The sequence below is a fragment of the Aethalodelphis obliquidens genome, unplaced genomic scaffold (assembly GCF_003676395.1).
Source record: "Aethalodelphis obliquidens isolate GAN/ISIS:26980383/991018 unplaced genomic scaffold, ASM367639v1 scaffold13, whole genome shotgun sequence".
NCBI lineage: Eukaryota > Metazoa > Chordata > Mammalia > Artiodactyla > Delphinidae > Aethalodelphis > Aethalodelphis obliquidens.
The window spans coordinates 550,818-572,873 of NW_020837957.1; the positions used below are offsets into that span (position 1 = coordinate 550,818).

At 35.5% G+C, this 22,056-nt stretch overlaps 1 protein-coding gene across 9 annotated transcripts in view; it reads left to right on the forward strand.

Moving 5' to 3' along the window:
- Nucleotides 1-22,056, forward strand: part of ATG4C (autophagy related 4C cysteine peptidase) — a 134,967-nt gene that overhangs the window by 85,207 nt on the left and 27,704 nt on the right. For 3 of the 9 annotated variants that reach the window (XR_003434296.1, XR_003434297.1, XR_003434293.1), the window contains exons 11-12: nt 4,304-4,535; nt 5,825-8,916. Coding sequence is in view for 3 of the 9 variants with exons in the window: in XM_027113957.1 (XP_026969758.1) it covers nt 4,304-4,471 (168 nt within the window). In the remaining 6 variants the exon portion in view is untranslated. Of the gene's footprint in view, nt 1-4,303; nt 5,439-5,824; nt 8,917-14,193; nt 14,212-22,056 lie in introns of those variants that run through there. The other 6 variants (XM_027113957.1, XM_027113959.1, XM_027113958.1 and 3 more) reach the window with 3 other exon arrangements.

Consider the following 22,056-nt stretch of genomic DNA (forward strand, 5'->3'; position numbering starts at 1 on the left):
TATGATGCTTTGTATTTCTTTGGGGTCCATTGTAACTTCTCCTTTTTCATTTTTAATTTTACTTATTTGAGTCCTCTCCCTCTTCTTCTTGATGAGTCTGGCTAAAGGTTTATCAATTTTGTTTATCTTCTCAAAGAACTGGCTTTTAGTTTTATTGATCTTTGCTATTGTTTTCTTTGTTTCTATTTCATTTATTTCTGCTCTGATCTTTATGATTTCTTTCCTTCTGCTGACTTTGGGTTTTGTTTGTTCTTCTCTCTCTAGTTCCTTTAGGTGTAAGTTTAGATTGTTTATTTGGGATTTTTCTTGTTTCTTGAGGTAGGATTTTATTGCTATAAACTTCCCTCTTAGAACTTCCTTTGCTGCATCCCATAGGTTTTGGATCATTGTGTTTTCATTGTCATTTGTCTCTAGGTACTTTCTGATTTCCTCTTTGATTTCTTCAATGATCTCTTGGTTATTTAGTAATGTATTGTTTAGCCTCCATGTGTTTGTGTTTTTTTATGTTTTCTTCCCTGTAATTTATTTCTATTCTCATAGCATTGTGGTCGGAAAAGATGCTTGTTAGATTTCAATTTTCTTAAATTTACCAAGGCTTGATTTGTGACCCAAGATGTGATCTGTCCTGGAGAATGTTCCATGCGCACTTGAGACGAAAGTGTAATCTGCTGTTTTCAGATGGAATGTCCTATAAATATTAGTTAAATCTGTGTGGTCTGTTGTGTCGTTTAAAGCTTGTATTTTCTTATTTATTTTCTGTCTGGATGATCTGTGCACTGGTGTAAGTGAAGTGTTAGGTTACCCCACTATTACTGTGTTACTGTCAATTTCCTCTTTTATAGCTGTTAGCAGTTGCCTTATGTATTGAGGTGCTCCTATGTTGGGTGCATATATATTTATAATTGTTATATGTTCTTGGATTGATCCCTTGGTCATTATGTAGTATCCTTCCTTGTCTCTTGTAACATTCTTTATTTTAAAGTCTATTTTGTCTGATATGAGTATTGCTACTCCAGCTTTCTTTTGATTTCCATTTGCATGGAAAATTTTTTCATCCCCTTACTTTCAGTCTGTATGTGTCCCTAGGTCTGCAGTGGGTCTCCTATAAACAGCATATATATGCGTCTTGTATTTGTATCTATTCAGCAAGCCTGTGTCTTTTGGTTGGAGCATTTAATCCATTCATATTTAAGGTAATTATCGACATGTATGTTCCTATTACCATTTTCTTAATTGTTTTGGGTTTGTTTTTGTAGGTCCTTTTCTTCTCTTGTGTTTCCCACTTAGAGAAGTTCCTTTAGCATTTGTTGTAGAGCTGGTTTGGTGGTGCTGAATTCTCTTTGCTTTTGCTTGTCTGTAAAGCTTTTGATTTCTCCATCGAATCTGAATGAGATCCTTGCTGGGTGGAATAATCTTGGTTGTAGGTTCTTCCCTCTCTTTAAATATATCATGCCATTCCCTTCTGGCTTGTAGAGTTTCTGCTGAGAAATCACCTTTTAACCTAATGGGAGTTCCCTTGTATGTTATTTGTCGTTTTTCCCTTGCTGCTTTCAATAATTTCTCTTTGTGTTTAATTTTTGTCAATTTGATTACTATGTGTCTTGCCGTGTTTCTCCTTGGGTTTATCCTGCCTGGTACTCTCAGCACTTCCTGGGCTTGCTGGCTGTTTCCTTTCCCATGTTAGTGAAGTTTTTGACTATAATCTCTTCAAATATTTTCTCTGGTTCTTTCTCTCTCTCTTCTTCTGGGACCCCTATAATGTGAATGTTAGTGCATTTAATGTTGTCCCAGAGGTCTCTTAGGCTGTCGTCATTTCTTTTCATTCTTTTTTCTTTATTCTGTTCTGTGGCAGTGAATTCCACCATTCTGTCTTCCAGGTCACTTATCCGTTCTTCTACCTCAGTTATTCTGCTATTGATTCTGTCTAGTGTATTTTTGATTTCAGATGTTGTGTTGTTCATCTCTGTTTGTTTGTTCTTTAATTCTTCTAGATCTTTGTTAAACATTTCTTGCATCTTCTCAGTCTTTGCCTCCATTCTTTTTCCAAGGTCTAGGACCATGTTCACTATCATTATTCTGAATTCTTTTTCTGGAAGGTTACCTCTATCCACTTCATTTAGTTGTTTTTCTGGGGTTTTATCTTATTCCCTCATCTGATACATAGTCCTCTGCCTTTTCATTTTGTCTGTCTTTCTGTGAATGTGGTTTTCATTCCACAGGCTGTAGGATTGTAGTTCAGTATTTATTATGTAATGTTAAAGGAAAAACAGGATAAACACTATATATAAAATTTAATCTCAGTTTTGTTAAAGTAATTTTAAACATGTACTTTAAAAAATCTAGAAGGAAATACAACAAAATATTAAATATTTCCCCAAGTTATTAAATGTCTTTCATTATTTTTATTTTGTATAATATCTCAATTGATATAATACCCCAAGTCATGTAGATAACCTAATTTGGAATTTTCTTTGTGTAGATTTTATATTATCCATTATGGAGGGACCTTAATGTTTTGACAGTGCATCCTATTTTGTAGTATAAAAAAGAAAACTAAACTTTTCCCTTCTAATAGAAGTTCAAATCAATGGTTATTCTTTATAAAAAAAAGTCTAAAAAATTCTTGATATGGTGCTTAGAGCTTTGAAAAGCATTTGAAAGGCGTCTTGATTTTGAAAGAAAGGATGAAGACATGATAATGTTAGCTTTGCATGTTGAGTTGAAAATGATACAATGATACCTGCTTGTTAGATACTGGACTTTATAAGTGATGTTAAATGAATATAAAATGGTAACAATTTTGGACTGTATTCCAGCCATTGGCTGGAGGTGAAAGGTGATTGATCAGATGCCGGCCCCCTCTGTCTCTTACTTTTCATTTCCACATTTTTGCCCTTCTCTCTACCTTTTTTTTTTAGAATATAAGTTAAATGAATTTGAGAAGTGTAAAAAGCAGGAGCAGAATATGAATTATAGGATCAATCATATTTCATCACATTTGGTTTTTTAAGTACTTGATTGTTTTTAAATGGTTCATTTCCACTCAATTAGAAAATGGATTTCATATTAACTGTCTCATTGAAATATTTTAAATTTAACATTGTATCTATATCCTAGGGCTACATATTTATTTTAGCCAAGAGAATCTATAAATGTAATATATAAGAATTTGATGAGCCTTCAGTTGAATATCAACATTTGGGAGAATTTAGTTTTTACTGCTAAAATTATCCTTAAATTATATTTAATTGATCATGATTAATGATGTATAAGTACTATTGATATTTTTTCAGCATTCTTTGTAACTCACATAAACTTTTCAGAATCCTTCTTATAAGTCCTGGTTACCTATAGAAATGTTTATTTCTATAAAAACATCCTTCACTCAAAAATTTTTATTCACCTTAAAATGAAAATTGTTTTAATTTTTTAATAGACTTTGTTTAACAGAAATATTTAAATGGTTTAGAATGGGTTGTTGGCTTGTCAATGAATCCCAAATTGACAGAGGTTATATAAAGGTGGTTGGTGTTCTCACAAAATTCCAGATATTACTTATTTTACTTCTAAATTGTGTAATGTAACTTTAGAAGGTAATATGTAAAGTGTGGATTGTTACTGTGTATAAGAATACTGTTTTTCATCTTAACTAGATTATTGCAGAAATATATTTTTTTAATATAGAAATCTTTGAAAAGACCAAACTTGATTTTAAAAAATAACTTTTTATTGCTTTTGGTCATCCTAACATTTCTCTGAGATAAGGAGATTCGATAACTTTTGCCCAGTTTTATAGGTGATACTCAGGTAGAGTGATTTGTCAAAGATCACATCAAAGTTAAGTTGTAGAAGTGAGATTAGAATGGACCTTTTGACTTAGTTTAATTTTTTTTCTGTGTTATGGTACTAAACAGTCATTCACAGTATTTTACCATAATCAGTGATACCATTTTGTTTTGTTGTCTGTTACCACCAATAGAAGATAAATCTTAACTCACTAGTAAGCCTTCAAACAAATGTGACCAAAAGACTTTACTTTGGGGGGTTTTGGGTAGGAATGATGATATAGTTAATTTCTGATGGTCTAATCCTAATGGGGAAGTAGGTATTTAGCGATAAATAAACTATACAATGCTGATCAACTTTTGTCTTTTAGCCAGAACAGTAAAGCAGTAGCACTGGATAAATGTAAATGAGAGAAGCTAACAAGAGAGATTCAGGGCTAAAACATTAGATTTCATCATGTGGTCCTACTGTGTACTATTGCATCCAATAAGGGATTCTTCTGTTCTTTCTGTTACAGATGCTGAAAATTTCTTCTAAGGAGAAATATCCCTTATTTACTTTTGTAAATGGTCATTCCAGAGACTATGATTTTACATCTACTACAGCCAATGAAGAAGACCTTTTCTCAGAGGATGAAAAGAAAAGATTAAAAAGATTTAGCACAGAAGAGTTTGTCTTGCTGTAAAGGTTAGCACATTTGTGCTTGATGAGAAGAAATCCTTTGAAGGAAGCAAAATGAAGAGAAACAAGTATACTTGAAACTGGTTTATTTTCACAAATACCTTAATTTTATACGTTCTTTAAAAAAAGAACATTTGAAAATATACAAGTTTTAAAGATATTTTTTTGAAAGAGAAATGATTCAGTGAATCTTGATTTCTAATAAATATCAAGTGATTCTGGCTGCATTCCTGTTTCCCTAAGATCTGCTAATGATAACTCTACCTTAACTGCAAGTCTTCCAGTCTTCAAATTCTTCCACCTGGGTCCAGTATTCTCCTGAAGGTTTTGTGATATTGGGCCCCAAAATAGGATCACCAAATAGTTTCAAAAGCTTCAGATTATACTAATGACCAGAAGAGCAGAGAATGAATCTTCAGTGCTGCCTAAGCCTCCTGATATTAATGCAACCAAAGGATGCTTTTGGATGTATCTTGATATATTAAATAGTAATTTTTAGCTGTGATATGATATAATTACATAAGCAGAATTTTGAGTTAAGGTAATACTTAGCAATATGATTTTACAGTGGCACCTCATTTTACTTGCTGTTGAGCCTTGTCTGAGCAGTGAAGGTAAAGTATTGGTTTTCCCTACAGATTTAAAGGTTATGTTATTACTAATAACTACATCCAATCTAACAGATAAAGGCAAAATTGTTTGTTTCCTATCTCAAAAATGAAATTTTATGGAAACTCTACTTATTATGCAGTTTTAAAATCTAAAGATAAGTACCAGGAAAGATATCAGTAGATGCTCCTCCATGTGATTTTTGCTATTTGTATAAATCAGTGCAGTGGCCATCTATAAGGTAAATCTGCCTTAAGTGTGTTATGTATTGCTTAAAGGCAAATATGTGATATAAAAGTATGAGTTATTATTGAGCCAGGTTTATAAAATAAGTACTTTAATAAAGATGTAAGAACTTAAAATGCCTTTGTTTTGGTTTTAATGGGATTATTTTAATCCTTTCATTTGAAAAATCATTGTCTCAAATGAATTCTGTTTATTTATAATGAAGGCAAATAATATTGTTGCTTTGAAAGCAAGTATTAACTTATTTTATGAAGCTTCCATGTTTCAGTGTGAAAAGGTGACTTATAAAGACATAAAATTGGGTATCATTTAAAGTCATTGATATTTTCCCTTCAGGAAGCCTATTTGTTAGGTTTAGAGTTACATGCAAAACTGAAAGAGGGTGGGCAGATAGATTGCTTTGGTATGCCTGATGAGAGAAATCAGGTTTGGCATTTCCTGGTGAAGATATTTTATTGAATTCAAAAAATAGTCAGTAATCTAAAATTTTCCTTTACCCTAGATGAAATCTGGACAAGTTAAGTATGGTACTGATTTTCGTAGAATGCAAAAGCAGTACAGGTACAACAAGAAGCCAGTGGTATGCCTGATTTTATACACTGCAGCTCCCTCGTCTAAAGTACTGCAATTTGTTGTTCCTATACACCTGCAGTAGTCACAGGATTCTACAACAAACACATCAAATGAGAGCACCATATCTTCAAACAAATCAGAACTGACTGTAAGTGTTCTCTTACAAGGACTATATACAAGCTTAGAATTACAGAATAGCATTCTGTTATTTTCACAGCATATTTGGGGATGAGACAAAATTACACCTGGACAAAGTTGAGGTGAGAGGAGGGAGAAACTTCCTTTACATTGCATTATATTGAAAATACTCAGAATATTGCACAGACAAGACAGATCTTACAATACAATCATCCCCATGACTGAGAATAAATGGTTAGGATCAGAAATTATTAGAATAATATGCATATAAAAAGTATTCAACAATATGTATGAATGAATGCATGCATTCATGAAAATTGAGAGATAGGCTGATGGATTTATCTTGCCTATTAATAATAAAAAAATCAGCTTCAGCCAAGGACCAGCCAAAAGTTGTGCTAATATTTTACTGGAAAGACAGCAACAAAACTACATCATTAGATTTAGAATAGAGTTTCAGACTTTGTTTTGAACACAGATTTCATTTAAAGTTCTGACAGCCAGTAAACTCAGTCAATAAAGCTATTGGATGATCTCTTTCAGCCTGGAATAAAAGAAAGTAAAAAGAGACAAGATTCTGAAGTGGATGTTCTGTTAGAATTATGATAGGAGGATCCTCCATTTGGACATAAATATTAAGATACTAGATTTTACCATTAACGTATCAGAAATGAATTTAAAAAATTTTTGATGTGACTTTTTGGTGGCAAAGTTTTCTTTTCTCTCTTCTTCATAAAATTTGACACTTTGAATCCCCTTTTGTCAATGTATTAACCACCAGCAGGCAATCTTGAGAGTCATCATTTGGTGAATGACTGAATGAAAAGATCCTTTATAGTGTAAGTCTATGCAAAAGAATTTCCCAGAGGTATCCATTTTTCTGTTTTTACGTTAAACCAACCCCATTGAATTTGTATTAGTGAGAAGACAACATTAGAAGATTAAAAATTCTGTTAACCTTAGGATTTAGCATTGTCCAAGGGCAAACATATCTAAAAATATATATGTTAATGTCATCTTATTTTTAGGAGAATGGAAACAAAATACATGTTTGTATTAGGTAGAAAAATTATTGTGCTACCCTCTAACCAATTCCGCCAGAAATTTAGAAACTCAGTTTTCCCCTATTTTAAGTCAATAGTCCAGATACCACTGTCATTCAAGAATGAATCCCCAAAAAATTCTACAGAGAATTATCTTTCATTTATAATGTTATTGAAAATTAAATTAATAAGTATAAATATAATACTTATATTTTATACTAAGACAATATAATAAGAATTGGGAATTCATGGGTTTTAAAAGAAGTTATTTTATAAGCAGGAAAGGTAAAGAGAGGAAAGTTAGAAGTCCAATAGAAGTCTGATAACAAAAGGATGAGAGAATTATTGACAGCAAGTTTTGAGTGTGTCTAGGCAAATACACCATATCAAACTGACACAGGTAAAAAGTATGAATTTAAAAGGCTTGAAGGCTGGGATGATTTAAAATTTTTTTAAAAAATATTTAATTTATTACTTTCTTTTTTTTGTCTGCGTTGGGTCTTAGTTGTGGCACGTGGGATCTTTTGTTGAGGTGCATGGGCCTCTCTCCAGTTGTGGTGCACAGGCTTCTCTTTAGTTGTGGCATGCGGGCTCCAGGGTTTGTGAGCTCCGGAGCAAGTGGGCTCTGTAGTTTGTGGCACACGGGCTCTCTTGTTGAGGCATGCAAGCCCAGTAGTTGTGGTGCACGGGCTTATTTGCCCTGCGGCATGTGGGATCTTAGTTCCCCGACCAGGGATCGAACTCACGTCCCCTGCATTGGAAGGCAGATTCTTTACCACTGGACCACCACGGAAGTCCCTGGGATGATTTAAAATTTGATGTAGGCATTGGAAGAAAGTAAATACTGACTGATACCAAAAGGTAGATATGTGGCTACCATGTTGCACAACTCCAGGGGGGCACTGTTTTCAGTGTAATGTGAATGGCACTCCTGGAGTTGTACAATGTGGCATCCTTGTAGCTACTTGCTATTTATACAGCACTGTTCTGATCAATTCAGTTGTATCAAATTATAGCTAATGAATCTAAGATGGGGAATTAGATCTGGGATTAAGGAGACAATTAAGGAGTCCTGAGACTTGGATGATCCTATAATGGAGCAGGTCAGGAGAGTCCATAGTTAGGACTCTATCTAGTAAGTTATCAGGGAGTTTTAATGGAGAGGTACACATACATATTTAAGTTATTTCCAAGTTACTTTAACTAGATATCATAGAAAAAAAATCCACCCTACACTTCTGCTACCTCAATATAGTATTTTCACTTGTCTATATTGTCTTCTATTTTGTGTTTAATAGGTTGAATTTTGATTCTTATTTTTAAAATTTAACTGCATTCTATTTGATGGAGAGAGCCACCACTTATTGTGTAATGACATTGTCTCTCTGACTTGCATGGTAGTCTTTCCTGTGTCTTGTATCTGGTTCCTAAACCTGATTCACTGTGCTTGGCCAGTTTTGTGGCTACCAGCCCATGTCTAGAGAGAGAGACCTAGAGAGAGACTCTTATTTTTGTACATAGTGTGTTCCTGTAAACACTTAAAACAGCTGAATGTGAAGGAACTGAGCCATAGATGCTTTCAAACAATATTTTAAGGAAGGTTCTGTCCCAGAGAGTGTAAAATATTATGGAAATATTAAAAACATTATAAAATTATTTTAATCATATAGTCTTGACATAATCTTAGAGTTCTAGCATTTCATAGATGTTCTTTATTTTGTTCTTTTATAGTCAAACATACAGTTGATTGACTTAAAGTCCAGTGAGCATTTCATTGAGGCTGATGATTATTTCTATCTTTATATTAATTATATGAAGTTTGAGACCTACATTTCTTACCGTGAGTTTTAGCACTTTCTTTTTTCTATTTTCCTGTCATGTTTACAAAATAAGGGGAAATGAAATATAAAATCCAATATTGTATAAGCTGCTACACAAAGATTGTGGTATTAGCTGGCACACAGCATCAGCTCAGAGCTCATAGTGCTTCTTTGTCAGCTGATGTTCAAAAGTCCAAGTTTTATAATATTAAAGGCCATTTAGAGTATCAGATTATATGAAAGTCTAATGTCTTTTTGATTTATAGCCATCCTGGTGGGCATGAAGTGGTATCATGTTTTTTTAAAAAAATAACTTTATTGAGATGTAATTCACCCTTTTCAAGTGTACAGTTCATTGGTTTTAGATATATTTGCAGAGTTATACAGTGATCACTACTCTCAAATTCCAGAATATTCTCATTACTCCAAAAAGAAACCCTGTACCTATTAACTAATTTACTTTCTGTTCGTGTGGATTTGCCTATTCCAGACATTTCATATACATGGAATCATATGTGGCCTTTGGTGGCTGACTCCTTTCACTTAACATAATGTTTTCAGATTTATCCACATTGTAGCATGTATCAGCACTTCATTCTTTTTTGTGACTGAATAATATTTTAGTAGATGGATATACTACATTTTGTTTATTTATCAGTTGATGGGTATTTTGGTTGTTCCTACTTCTGGCTATTATGAATAACACTTTTGTGAACACTTGTGTATATGATTTTATGTGGACATTTATTTTCCTTTCTTCTGGGAATATGCCTAGGAATGGAATTGCTGGTCATATGGAAGCTCTGTGTTTAGCTATTTAAGGAACTGCCAAATTGTTTTCCAAAGTGGCTGCACCATTTTGCAATTCCATTAACAATGTATGAAGGTTCCAATTTTTCTGCTTCCTCACCAACCCTTGTTGTCTTTAATTTTAACCATCCAGTGTGTGTAAGATGGTACATTATTCTGGTTTTGATTTGCATTTTCTTAGTGACTAAGGATGTTTAGCATCTTTTCATATGCTTGTGGCCATTTGTATATCTTCTTTGGAGAAGTGTGTATTCAAGTTCTTAGATCGTTTTAAAATTGCTTATTTGTCTTTATATGTATTGAGTTATAAGAGTTCTTTGCATATTCTGGATACAAGTCCTTTATCAGATATACATGATTTAAGAACATTATCTCCCATTCTGTGGATTTTTTTACTTTCTTGATGGTATCCTTTGAAACACCAATAAAGTCCAGTTTATCTATTTTCTATTTTTTATTTGGTTGCTTGTGCTTTTGGTGTCATATTTAAGAAACCATTGTTTAATCCACGATCACAAAGATTTATGTACTTCTTTCTAAGAGTTTTATAGTTTTAGCTCTTACATTTAGGTTTTTAAATCCATTTTGAATTGATTTTTGTGTATGGTGTGAGATAGGTGTCCAAATTCCTTGTTTTGCATGTGGACGTCCAGTTGTCCCAGCACTGTTTCTTGAAAAGACTGTTCTTTCCCCATTGAATAGTCTTGGCATTCTTATTGAAAATTAATTGACCATAAATGTAAGAGTTTATTTCTGGACTCTCAATTCTATTCCATTTATCTGTATGTTTATGCTCATGCCGTATGTATATGACGTATAGTTGATTTACAGTGTTGTGTTAGTTTCTGCTGTACAGCAAAGTGATTCAGTTATACATCTCTATACAATTTTTCATATTCTTTTCCATTGTGGTTTGTCACAGGATATTGAATATAGTTCTCTGTGCTGTACAGTAGGTCCTTGTTTATCCAGTACCATGCTATCTTGATTACTATAGCTTTGTAGTAAATTTTGAAACTGAGAAGTGTGAGTCCTCTAACTTTGTTCTTTTTCAAGATAATTTTGGCAATTCTGAACACCTTGTATTTTCATATTAATTTCAGCTTGTCAATTTCTGCAAAATTTTTCTTCTTTTTTTTTCAGTCTTTATTTTTAAAACATAAAGTGTTATTGAATTTCCACATAGTATGGAGTTGGCCCCAAACACCAAAGATACTTGTTTGCAAAGGAATAAAATATGCAAAACATAGGTCGTATAGGTATGGTCATATTGTAAAAGAGCATATCAAATTACACTAGATTACAGCCAGAACAAGTGTTTCAAAATTAAGACTTTACGTATTCACTTAATACTACTAGTTTGGAAAAAATTATGAATCCTTATATTTAGGGAAAAACAGATACTTAATTTCCCTGTCAAGTTCCAGTGTTCCACCGTGAAGATGGCATAAATGAACTGGTTAAACTATAGAGTCAGACTGGCTCTGTTCAAATTGTGACTTTAGCACTTACTAGCTATGTACATGGCCTTGAGCAAGTAACTTAATCTCATCTATAAAATATGGATAATAGTAACTATCACATTGGGCAATTGTGAGGATTAAGTGAGGAAACATGTAAAAACACTTAGAAAAATGCCTGGCACATAGTGAGTACTCAATAAGTGTTAGCCTTTAAAACTGTTGTCAAGATTTCATTCATCTCTGTCTTAATATTTGAAAAGGCTTTAAGAGTAGGTTTTTTGTTTTTGGAACTGGCATTGAAGAACAAGAGTTAGAAAAGAAAAGAAAAAAAATCAAACCCCCTAAAACTTCTTAATTCCACTCCAATATTGAGTGTCTGTCGGGCTTTATAGAATACCTTGAGGTAAAAAAGTGACACTTCTGTCAGGAAGCTTACAGATTTACTTAAGGGTGGGGAAAATACACCAAAAGATGGTCACACTTTGTAGGGGAAGAGAAGAATTATAATAGAAATTCTATAAAATAAAATTGTATTTGATTTCAAAAGAGAGCTCACATCTGGTTATGGAGATTAGGAATGTCTTCATGGAGGAGGTGTCAGTTGAGATGAACCCTAAAAGTCTGATATATAGGCAGTGGTGAAGTAAGTAGTGGGGCTAATAAGGAAACAACACAAAGACTCAGAGACAGGGTCTGTGGACATGTTTTCTAAATGAAAATGGGGTTGGGGTGGAGGGTTATCCCCATAGGGCACGTTTGAGGTGAATGTGGCTGCTTTTGGTTGTTCTACTGACCAGGGAGCACTGGTGGCATTTAGTGAGGGAATGATGATAATAAACATCCTGCAATGATGTGGATAGAAGAATAAGTGATAAGAATGAAACATATGTCAAAGCTATATTACTGAGGATCTTGAGGGTCAGGCTGAAATTTACATGTAAGTAGGTAGATGCCTGGGAGGAGAGCCACAGGAGCAAGGATGTATGAAGGAAGAAACAAAGGGTATAGAAGTCAGAAGAACTGGGGTTTAGTTCTAACACTAAAACATGAAGATTTGGGCTTCCCTGGTGGTGCAGTGGTTGAGAGTCTGCCTGCCGATGTAGGGGACACGGGTTCGTGCCCCGGTCCGGGAAGATCCCACATGCCACGGAGTGGCTGGGCCCGTGAGCCATGGCCGCTGAGCCTGCGCGTCCGGAGCCTGTGCTCTGCAACGTGAGAGGCCACAACAGTGAGAGGCCCGTGTACCGCAAAAAAACCCACAAAAAACAAAACATGAAGATTTAAAATTGAAGATGATTTCTCAAGCCCTATCCTTAGAGTCTGTTTTACTTTGATATAATTCTGTAGAGTCTATGGATGAACTTAGTGAATTTAGGTGGGGCTGAGGAAGAGTAAGTCATTTAATGTAGAGGTTCTTAACCTGATGAATCCATGAGTAGAAATCAAGGGTCTGTGAACTTGGATGTGAAAAAAATTACATCTTTATTTTCATTAACATCTAACTAAAACATAGCATTTCCTTCCACTAAGAATGTAGGCAAAAAAGTATAGTAATATTAGCAGTACCTAGGACTTTGCAACTCATAGAAATCATAAATTCTTTCGTACCATGGTTAATGCGGTTATCTTGAAATATTTACACTGCCTTGAAATTATGGTAGGACTTGCTGCTAGGACTCATTAATGTGTTGATAAAGAAGCCAATATATTACTATATATCAAATTTTAAAATATTTTCATAACTATTCCCTTTGTAACCATGTGCATTTCATTTACATTTTAAAATATTTTATTGAGAATGGGCCCATAGACTTTACCAGGTTCCCAAAGGCTTTAAAGTGAGGAAGTGGGAGAAACGGAATGACAGAAGGTCGTGAGGATGATGAGGATGAGGCAAGGCAGAAGTTCAGGCTGAAATCCGGAGATGGAGCATTTTTAGTGTTGAAGTAGATGGATGCACATCAGGAGGAGAGGGTGTGAGATGATGACAGAGCAGCACCTGGAAGCGGGAATGCAGAGCCACCCTCACCACCACCCCCACACACACACAATGGGAGGGATTCAGATAGAAGGAGGAGTCTCTGCTGGTTGAGTTTGGATGGGAATCAGTATCGTCAGGGAAAGAAAAGTTTGAGTCAGTGTGAAGAGAAAGAGGGTTAATGATTGCAATGATGATAACAATTGCAACAGCTGCCATTTATTGGGTACTTACCAAGTATTTTATAAAAAACATTATTTCATTTAATCTACACAAAGATCCTGGGATATTAGTTATTTTTATCATCTTTTACAGATGAGGAAACTGACATTTCAGATACAGTAACTTGCCAGGTTAGCACAGTTGATAATTTGCAGATCTGGGATTTAAACCTCTCCTGATTCCAAAGGCTGTTCTAGGTTTCCCTGGAGGGTAGTGAGTTAGAGGTTCCAAAGGACCGAGAAGCAGGCGCTAGTGAAAATGGCACATAAGAGTGGAGGAAGGCTGGGCTGGATGGGGATGAAAATGGGGCCAGCTGTCGAAGGGTAGCCTTTGACCTAATGTAGCCAGAATTTTGGAAAACTGGGAATAAAGACATAGGCAGTTTGAAGAGGTTGAAGAAGAGATGAGAGACACTTGACAGCTTTGCTTATGTTTTACTGGTGTTGAGAATCAGATTCCCGTTGTTTGAGAAACTGCTAAATAGATGGGAAGTTTTCGTAAGATGCTCCTTTTCTCTCTTCCCTTCGAGTAGTACATCCTACTTACCCTGAGGTGAAGAGTCTGATCTTAGTAGCCTTATGAGGCGACAGTTTGAGCCCTCTCTTCTTTGCCTGGCCTTCAGACCCCAATTTTCCAGAGACCACAATTGAGAAAGACCTTTTGTTACTGTACAATAGGGGGAAAACTCCCAGTGGTAGAAAACAGACTGAGGACTTTGCAAAATATAGCAAGTTCATGTCTGCTAATATGTTAAGTTATTTGGCCTCCCTAGTTTAAGTAGTGATTTGTTGTTTTCATGCTAATACAAATTCTTGTATTAATAGGAGCATGGCCTGGGTTTCTTCATCCGCCTGGGAAAAAATTACTTGTTTGATGGTAAACAAAGAACAGAAGAATTGATTCACTGTCCTCATTTTAAAAAAAGATGGTATGAAGCAATAGTGGAATAATTTTAATTGTAACCCTCTAACACTTGCCATCAGTAAGATCATTTGTGTTCTGTTTTTAGGAAATGGAGTATTAAAGAGTACATAGTGCATTAGAAATGCAAAACATGACCGCATGTTCTCAGGATTTTGTCAGTGTTACATGAAAGAGCACTTGTATTGGGATACTCAGCTCTAAGGGTATTCTCTGTTCAGTGTGTATTTACAGAGATGTATGAATATTTGATTAATGAGTCATGGTCTCTGGAGAAATTTAATAACTGTATTGCTGTACAAAGCCAGGCCCTTAACTGTTAACACAGCTGCCAATAGTGTCATTGACACTGCAACTCTTTCTGAATCTAATATATTCTGTGGAGTAAATTCCTTGGTCAAAAAAAGATCTGTGAGAGACATTATTCAGTTATCTGTTTTGAACTTTACTCAATTTATAGGCTCTGATTTGTAAAGATTTTTCCAGTGAAAACAAGCAGTGATTTGGAAACTTAAAAATGACCTATTTTAAATGATTACTTTTCCCAGAAATTAGTTGAAAAATCATTGATAAATAAAAAGTGGTTGATAATTCTCTTCAAGATTATCTGTTAGGGATTCAGCAATAATGTCTTGCTTATCATATTAAGAAATATCCATAAGAAGTAGAAACATGAGGTATACCTGTGATTTAGATATAGATCTCACATCTATTTGAATGCCATAATCTAAATTCATTATTAAACATAATTTAATGCTTCTTCAGGAATTACGGAAGGCTAATTTATCCCTTCATCTATTTTTTTGTTTGTTTTTAATATCTATGGAGAAATCAGTTGTAACTTTCAAAGTTAGGTCGGTATTTTATTATTGTTACCTCATTTAACTGCTTGGGTAACAGGGAGAAATGTCAAAAAAAAGATAAATTTAGTGCAGAAGCTTTTGCTGGAAGCTGTAACTGCATGTTAGAATTATCCATGCTATGCAGAATTTCCTGCAACACTTCTCCTTAGGGCCACAATGCATTACAGCAGACGTATAATGAAGCTGCTATAAAATCTCTGGTAATTAAGGGGGATTTGACAGTAATTGCAACAGTGAATCAACTTAATTATTACCTGCTTCAAAGAGAGCTAACCTGATGTTATAATCTAACCTTTTCTACTTTTAAAATGGGAGATTAAACAAGTATATGTAGCATTTAAGAATTAAATCTGTTGAGATAGAATTGCATTAATATACTTCTAATATACATTTTATGCACATGTAAACATCAACTTCTCAAGAAGAACTAGCATTAGGGTCTCTGTGATCCTCTGAAGTTATTTGGTATACTCTGGAAATTGAAGCAAACCCACAATCTCTGAATGGAGTCCGCTTCTCCTCAAGCCCAGACAGACCTTGATTATGGTTTGCCTGACTTCCGCAACATAAAGAAGGATGCTTTCTTAATATTAACACGTAAAGAAAAGAAACACCATTATTATTATTGTTGTTTGCATTTAGATAGACTAGCTCTTAGAATCTTAAAATCTCAAGAGCTACAAGCAAGGTGATATGAAAGTGAAGGTTTAGAATCAAATGAAAACTCTTCTATAACTTGGTATATTCAACCCTGAGTGCAAAGAACAAGACACCCAAGTTTTAGCCCGAGTTCTGTCCATGGTAATGCTTCTTATAAACTCTATGCTCCTATTTCCGCTGTCTTCCTTCTCACAGGAGTGGGAATGGAGAAAGATGAAAGTAGTCACTGTGATTTGGATGAGTTCATGTCATATACCATTGCTATCAAGGACTTAGAACAATTAATACCAGGTTCCATATTTATGATTTGACACGCTCCACCCCCCCCCCCCACTGTGGCAGATACCCCTCTCTTTTCTGCTTTTAAGTCTTATATCTTCATTGGCTTTAGCTTTACCTATAGCCATATTAATTCTCTGTAATTATAGGAAGATTGGACTTCAGTAGTTTTGTTTTGGAGTGTGAATCTTTTTGTATTTTGTGTCTGCCATATGTAGAGACACAGTAAACTGACTCATTTCATAAGAGATGATCGATTAGGCATAGATTTGGTATAGTTTGGGATGGAATAATCTTATCCTCAATTACTGTTTGCCACACTAGAAGTAGGTTCGTATGAAAATGAACCAGAATTGATTCTCCATCTGGGGCAGCAGGACCCCTGGGCAGGCTTTGATCATCGATCTTTGTAAGATTTCTTCTGGTATGTTGCAAATTCAGCCTGAAGGAAGGATTCCTTGAAGGAAGATTGAGAACATGTGTTATATACCTTGTTTTCTAATGTTGCTTCATACCACTAAGCAGATTGTTTCTCAATATAGGAAGCAAATAAGTATGGTCAATAATGAATAACGATTGGAAAATTAAGCAATGTGAGTTATAATTTCATTTTGGTCACTGATTGACTTGGGGAAAATTGTCGAGAACCTCTTTCCGTTTTATTCCTCTACTAGACTGAATTTCAGCTACTCCACAGGAATCCCCAAAACCCAATCCGCTTGTTTGTTAGAAAACTTACCAAAGCAGAAGCTCACCTAAGGTGTGGCCTTTGTAAAGGTAGTTAGTACAGCTTCCAGAGGTACCTATTTTGTGATCAGGGATCTTCCTATTCCACATGAGCCATGGTTGTCTTCAGTTCATGCTCATAACTTTTAATTTACCAGGGATCAGTGATCTATGCAGAGTTTATCCCTCTGATTTTTATCTTTTAGATGGTTCATTCCTTGTTTTAATGAGCACAGGAGGTTACAGGGCATGAAACTCAAACAAAATGATTTCTCCTTGATAAACAATGTAACAAGGCCACGGAAAGAAGTTGGAACTGTTGGCCAGAGAAATAATCCTTTACTTATACAGCTTATCTATGTACTTGAGATAGACATGTGAACAAAACAGGCAAGGTTTCTGCTCTCATGGAGTTCACATTTAGTTGTAACTTCTGTTTACTAAGTGCTTACTATTCTAGGCACTTTATACGTATTATCTCATTTTTATGCCATAGACAGAAATCTGTGCTTTATACGGAAGAAACTTGAGACTCAGAGAGATTAATCAGATTGCCCAAGGCTACCCAGCTGGTAAATGATTCATTCAGGATTCCACCCCAGATCTATTTGACTGCATAAATGGTTGAAACTGCTAAATTTTGGGATTGTATGTAGAATTAATGAACCATGTTGTTCTTTTCCTAGATATTATAAGTTAAAACTAACTTTACCATTATCTACCATGCCAAATATTTACTACAGTAATACAATGAGGTAGAGAGCCCTAAGTTTTTTATTTTTGCTTGTTTTTTTAATTAGATGTATATGACACATTAATATCCTGTTTCTGACAAAACCCAGAAGTTAGCAAGGTTTCATGAAGACCCCCTGAAATACAACAGAATTTTAAGTGTCAGATATGACATAAGAATCAGTAAGTTTTGAAGCTGTTACCTTCCATGCAAAAGCTATTACCCTCTCTCAGTTCCTCTCAGATCTTTCCCACAAACAAAACACGTACTGACTTCTTATGAACTTTATGAAGAATGGGTATCCATTTAGAGAACTGCATTGTAAGACAAATTGTCATACTTCTTTGTTCTTATAGCATGATGGAGTAAAAAAAAAATAGGATTATGCTTTCTGAGAGAAAGTTAATTATACAATCACCTCAATTATTCAGGGGTAGAATATTAGATTAGGGATATATTCACTCCTGCCTTGGGCAATAGAGAAGGACTTTTTAGTTGACACTAACATGATTGCAATAAGGGATTACAAGTGAGCTGGCATCACCTGAAAAATGACATATATCTTTGAAAGGTGGCCAAGTTTTTGGGACCTTAAAGATTATCTAGTCCATTGTCTTCTTTTTACAGATGAGGAAACCAAGGCTGCCAAAGATAAAATTATTTGCCCAAGTTACACAGCTATGTAGGACAGAGCTCTAATTAGAATTCAGTTTGTTCTTTTAGCTGAGAGAAAATTCATTTTAAAGAGTTAATATTTGGTAGCTTTAATATAGATAGCAGAACATCTACTGATGTCTTTTTAAAAGTCTACTCTTATTTAAGTAAATTAGGTCATTCAGTTGACTTTCAAGACTAGAGTCCTGAAAAGGGATGGAGTTCTTGTTACAGAAGTTGCCTTTCCTTTGGTGTCCAATTTGAGCATTGATGTAGACTTGGGATAGTGAGTGAAACCATCAAGAGAGAAAATAGAAAACTAAGAGCAGAGGGAATCAGTCTATGTTCTTTTTTTTTTTTTAATTTATATTTATTTATCTTTGGCTGCATTGGGTCTTCGTTGCTGCGCGTGGGCTTTCTCTAGTTGCAGCGAGTGGGGGCTACTCTTTGTTGCGGTGCGTGGGCTTTTCATTACGGTGGCTTCTCATTGTGGAGCAAGGGCTCTAGGCGCGTGGGCTTCAGTAGTTGTGGCACGCAGGCTCAGTAGTTGTGGCGCACAGGCTTAGTTGCTCTGCAGCACGTGGGATCTTCCCGGACCAGAGATCGAACCCGTGTCCCCTGTACTGGCAGGAAGATTCTTAACCACTGCCCCACCAGGGAAGTCCCAGTCTGAGTTCCTTTTTAAAAAAAAATTCTACCCCTCCCTCCCAATTCATATCTTGGCTTTTTGTGATATTGTTATTGAGTCACTTCTGCAAGAGGAATAGGAAAACAGGTGATGACTGCCAGTTGGCAAAACTTCAAAAGGAAAGTCAGATGTGAGAAGAAAACGAATGGAGATTTCTAGTATAAAATCTGTTTCACTTATCTATTGCCATGTAACATAACACCTGAAAATGTCACAGCTTAACCTAAGAAGGATTTGTTTCTCCTCGTGGTTCTGTGGGTGGATTGAGTTCAGCTATAAGGTTCTTCTGCTCCTCGTGATGAAGCTGTAGTCAGTCATGTCTTGGGCTGGAACAGCCAAGATGGTGTCATCTTCCAAGACCCCTCTCCAAGTAACCTCTCATCATTTGCTAGTCTAACCTGAACTTTTTAGTGCATGGCAACTCCTAAGAGAGCACAAATGCCGTAGCTTCCAGGCCTTCAAAAGGCTCGTGCCGGGATCTTGCACAGTGTCACTTCTGCTAAATTCTATTGAGCAAAAGCAAAAGGCCAGCCCAGATTCACAGGTAGAGGAAATACACTCCATTTACTGATGAGAGAAATGACAAAGAATTTTGTGGTCATCTTTAATCCATTATCATCTCAGTTTTTTAGAATCTCAATTTTTGTTTCTCAACCAATCTTATATCTTAACTTTCTTACCTTTTTAATGCCCATATCAAACATCCAACAAATGCCAGTATTTCCTTAGCCCAGGCAATAACCTATATCTTTCCTCAGTTTCCCCTAAAGACAAAGAAATTCACAGACATACACAACTCAGGAAAATGCTAGGATTATGACGTTGTGAAGTTCTAGATTTCAGAGATTACAAAAATATCCCTGATTATCTGCGTGAGATCTGAGGTGAATTTTCCAGCCCCTTTTATTCTCTAGGGGTATAAAAAGAAGACTTCAAGTCCCAGGAAATTTAAGTTTTGGAATAAAAAGAAATATGAACATGTGAGAGTGAGCCAGAGGGAGAATTTTGGCTGGGAATTTAGATGTGTAATTTGGTTCAGCAAGAAGACCAAATCCATTTTCCCTTTGGCTGCTGCATTCTAATTTCTCTAATAGAGTCTGAACTTAGAGAATCATCTTCTCCGACCAGGTACTTCTCTGCCAGAACAACAGAAAGTGCCAAACTGGCGTGGCAGTGATGGCCAGCTTGACGTAGAGACACTGGGAAGATAAGAATGAGGGATCAGCTTTGATTTCCCTAAACTTTATTTTTAAAAATACTTACAAAGGCGCTACGCACAAGCACTCAGGTCTGCTTTTCTGCTGAAAAGGCAGTGATTGCACTGCCAGAAGGGCCCTCTTACTGAAGCATGTAGACAATGGTGGGAATGGGTGTTACGGAGTGGATTACACTGTAAAGACAGCAATGTGATTTTAAATCCGCTTTTCCCTGAAGGCACCAGCAGAATCACCAAGAGGTAGCCTCTTCCCCCTCAAATGAGATACAGCAGTTTATCATGTCAGACTACGCCACGGAGGGTTAAGGCTATCGGGCTTCTGGCTGTCAGGAACAGGATTTCATTTTGGGACCCCTCAGGCCATATGGAGGAAGCCTAAAAAGTTCATTCTCCTTTTCCCATTGTCTAGCATCTTGCCTCCTTTTCCCATCCCAGTGTCCTCTTGACCAACCTTATACTCCAAATCCAAATCATGTCTGTGAAATAAGCATTGTAAGATTTTCCTCTTATTAAGAGAGGGTTTCCAACTGTATCTGAATAAATTTAGTAAAAAGAAGTAATGGGTTTTTAATCTTAATTTATGAATTTTCATAAGCTTCCACAAACTTAGAAAACTATCTTTTAACATTTGGAACAATTCTGTGAAAAAAATCCGAAATTATTTCTGCCTAATAGAGAGTAATCTATGGAGGCAGGATCATGAGACAAAAATATACACATGGAATTCTTTTGCAGAGCTACTGTATTAAGATTCTGTTCACAGCTCCTATTAGAGTTCGTCAACACCTATTTCAGATTTTGCTCATAGTAATTGTTTCATTGTAAAAATCTTTTGTGTCTGTTTTCGGAATTGCTATGTTGTCTATAAATATTTAGTGATAATTCATGATTGGGTTGTATTTACCCCTGTAGTTATGTATTACAAATGAAACGGCAGCATCTGCTGAAATTAAAAGTGGCCACATTTTCACTGGAGCTTAATTAAATGCCAAAATTTATCTACATTAACAACAAAGTACTGAAATTTATTGATCAATTCACATGATATAAGTTGACAAATGGCTTAAGCAATTTCCATAATTTTCTACACGTGTTAAAATTTGTAATGAAAAAGAACACTATATTAACATTAAATGAGAAATGAAAGGGAGATTTTGTACTGGGACCAGTGCCCTGGAGCAGTGTACTTTGTTTCCCAGGCCCTGTCCAGGCTTGCTGTTTGAGCTGTGTACAGATGGGTCTCTGACAGTCCTACAGCTGTTCTCCTAATTGTCCATTAAGTGTTCTATTGATTCTCTGATTCAAAGTACATGTCTTTCAGCTCAAGCTATCCTGTGAAGTGGCAGACACATTCCTTGTAGAATGACAGAGCTCCTTGAAACCTAAAAATGTGGTCTGCCAGTTTCAATTGAAGATCCTGCTTTCAAAGGAAAAGGCTTGGTTAAAGGCGCTTTGTAATAGCTGGTTAGGTTTTATTTTCTAAACTTTTAGCATCAATCAATTAAAGCAGCAGCAGCATGAAGAGTTTTAATTCCTGGTTAAGCATGTACAGATTGCACCTGGCTGATTCAAGGTAGGGCAAGGGGATCAGTATTGGTAATAGAAGATCAGCCTTCTTTAGCTGTATGCAGATTTTTTCCCCCTGTGCACCTGACACGTGCAGTCATTTTCATTTGACTTGCAAGTTCACTGTTAGCATTTTTTAAAAAATTGAGATCATCTGCAATTCCAGATTATGCCAGTCAGAAGCCTGTTTAAAATCATCTTTCTTTAATCTGGAAAGTGAAAGATAAGATGCATATCTGTTCTGAGGACCATAAATCTTCAGAGAAACAAATAACCGTAGATAAAACTGTAAAAGTTATTTAGTTCTCCACTGGAAGAGGTTTATTAATGTAAAATTTCCAGTCCACTGTGTCATGATTTGGTTAGCACTCTGTATCTCAT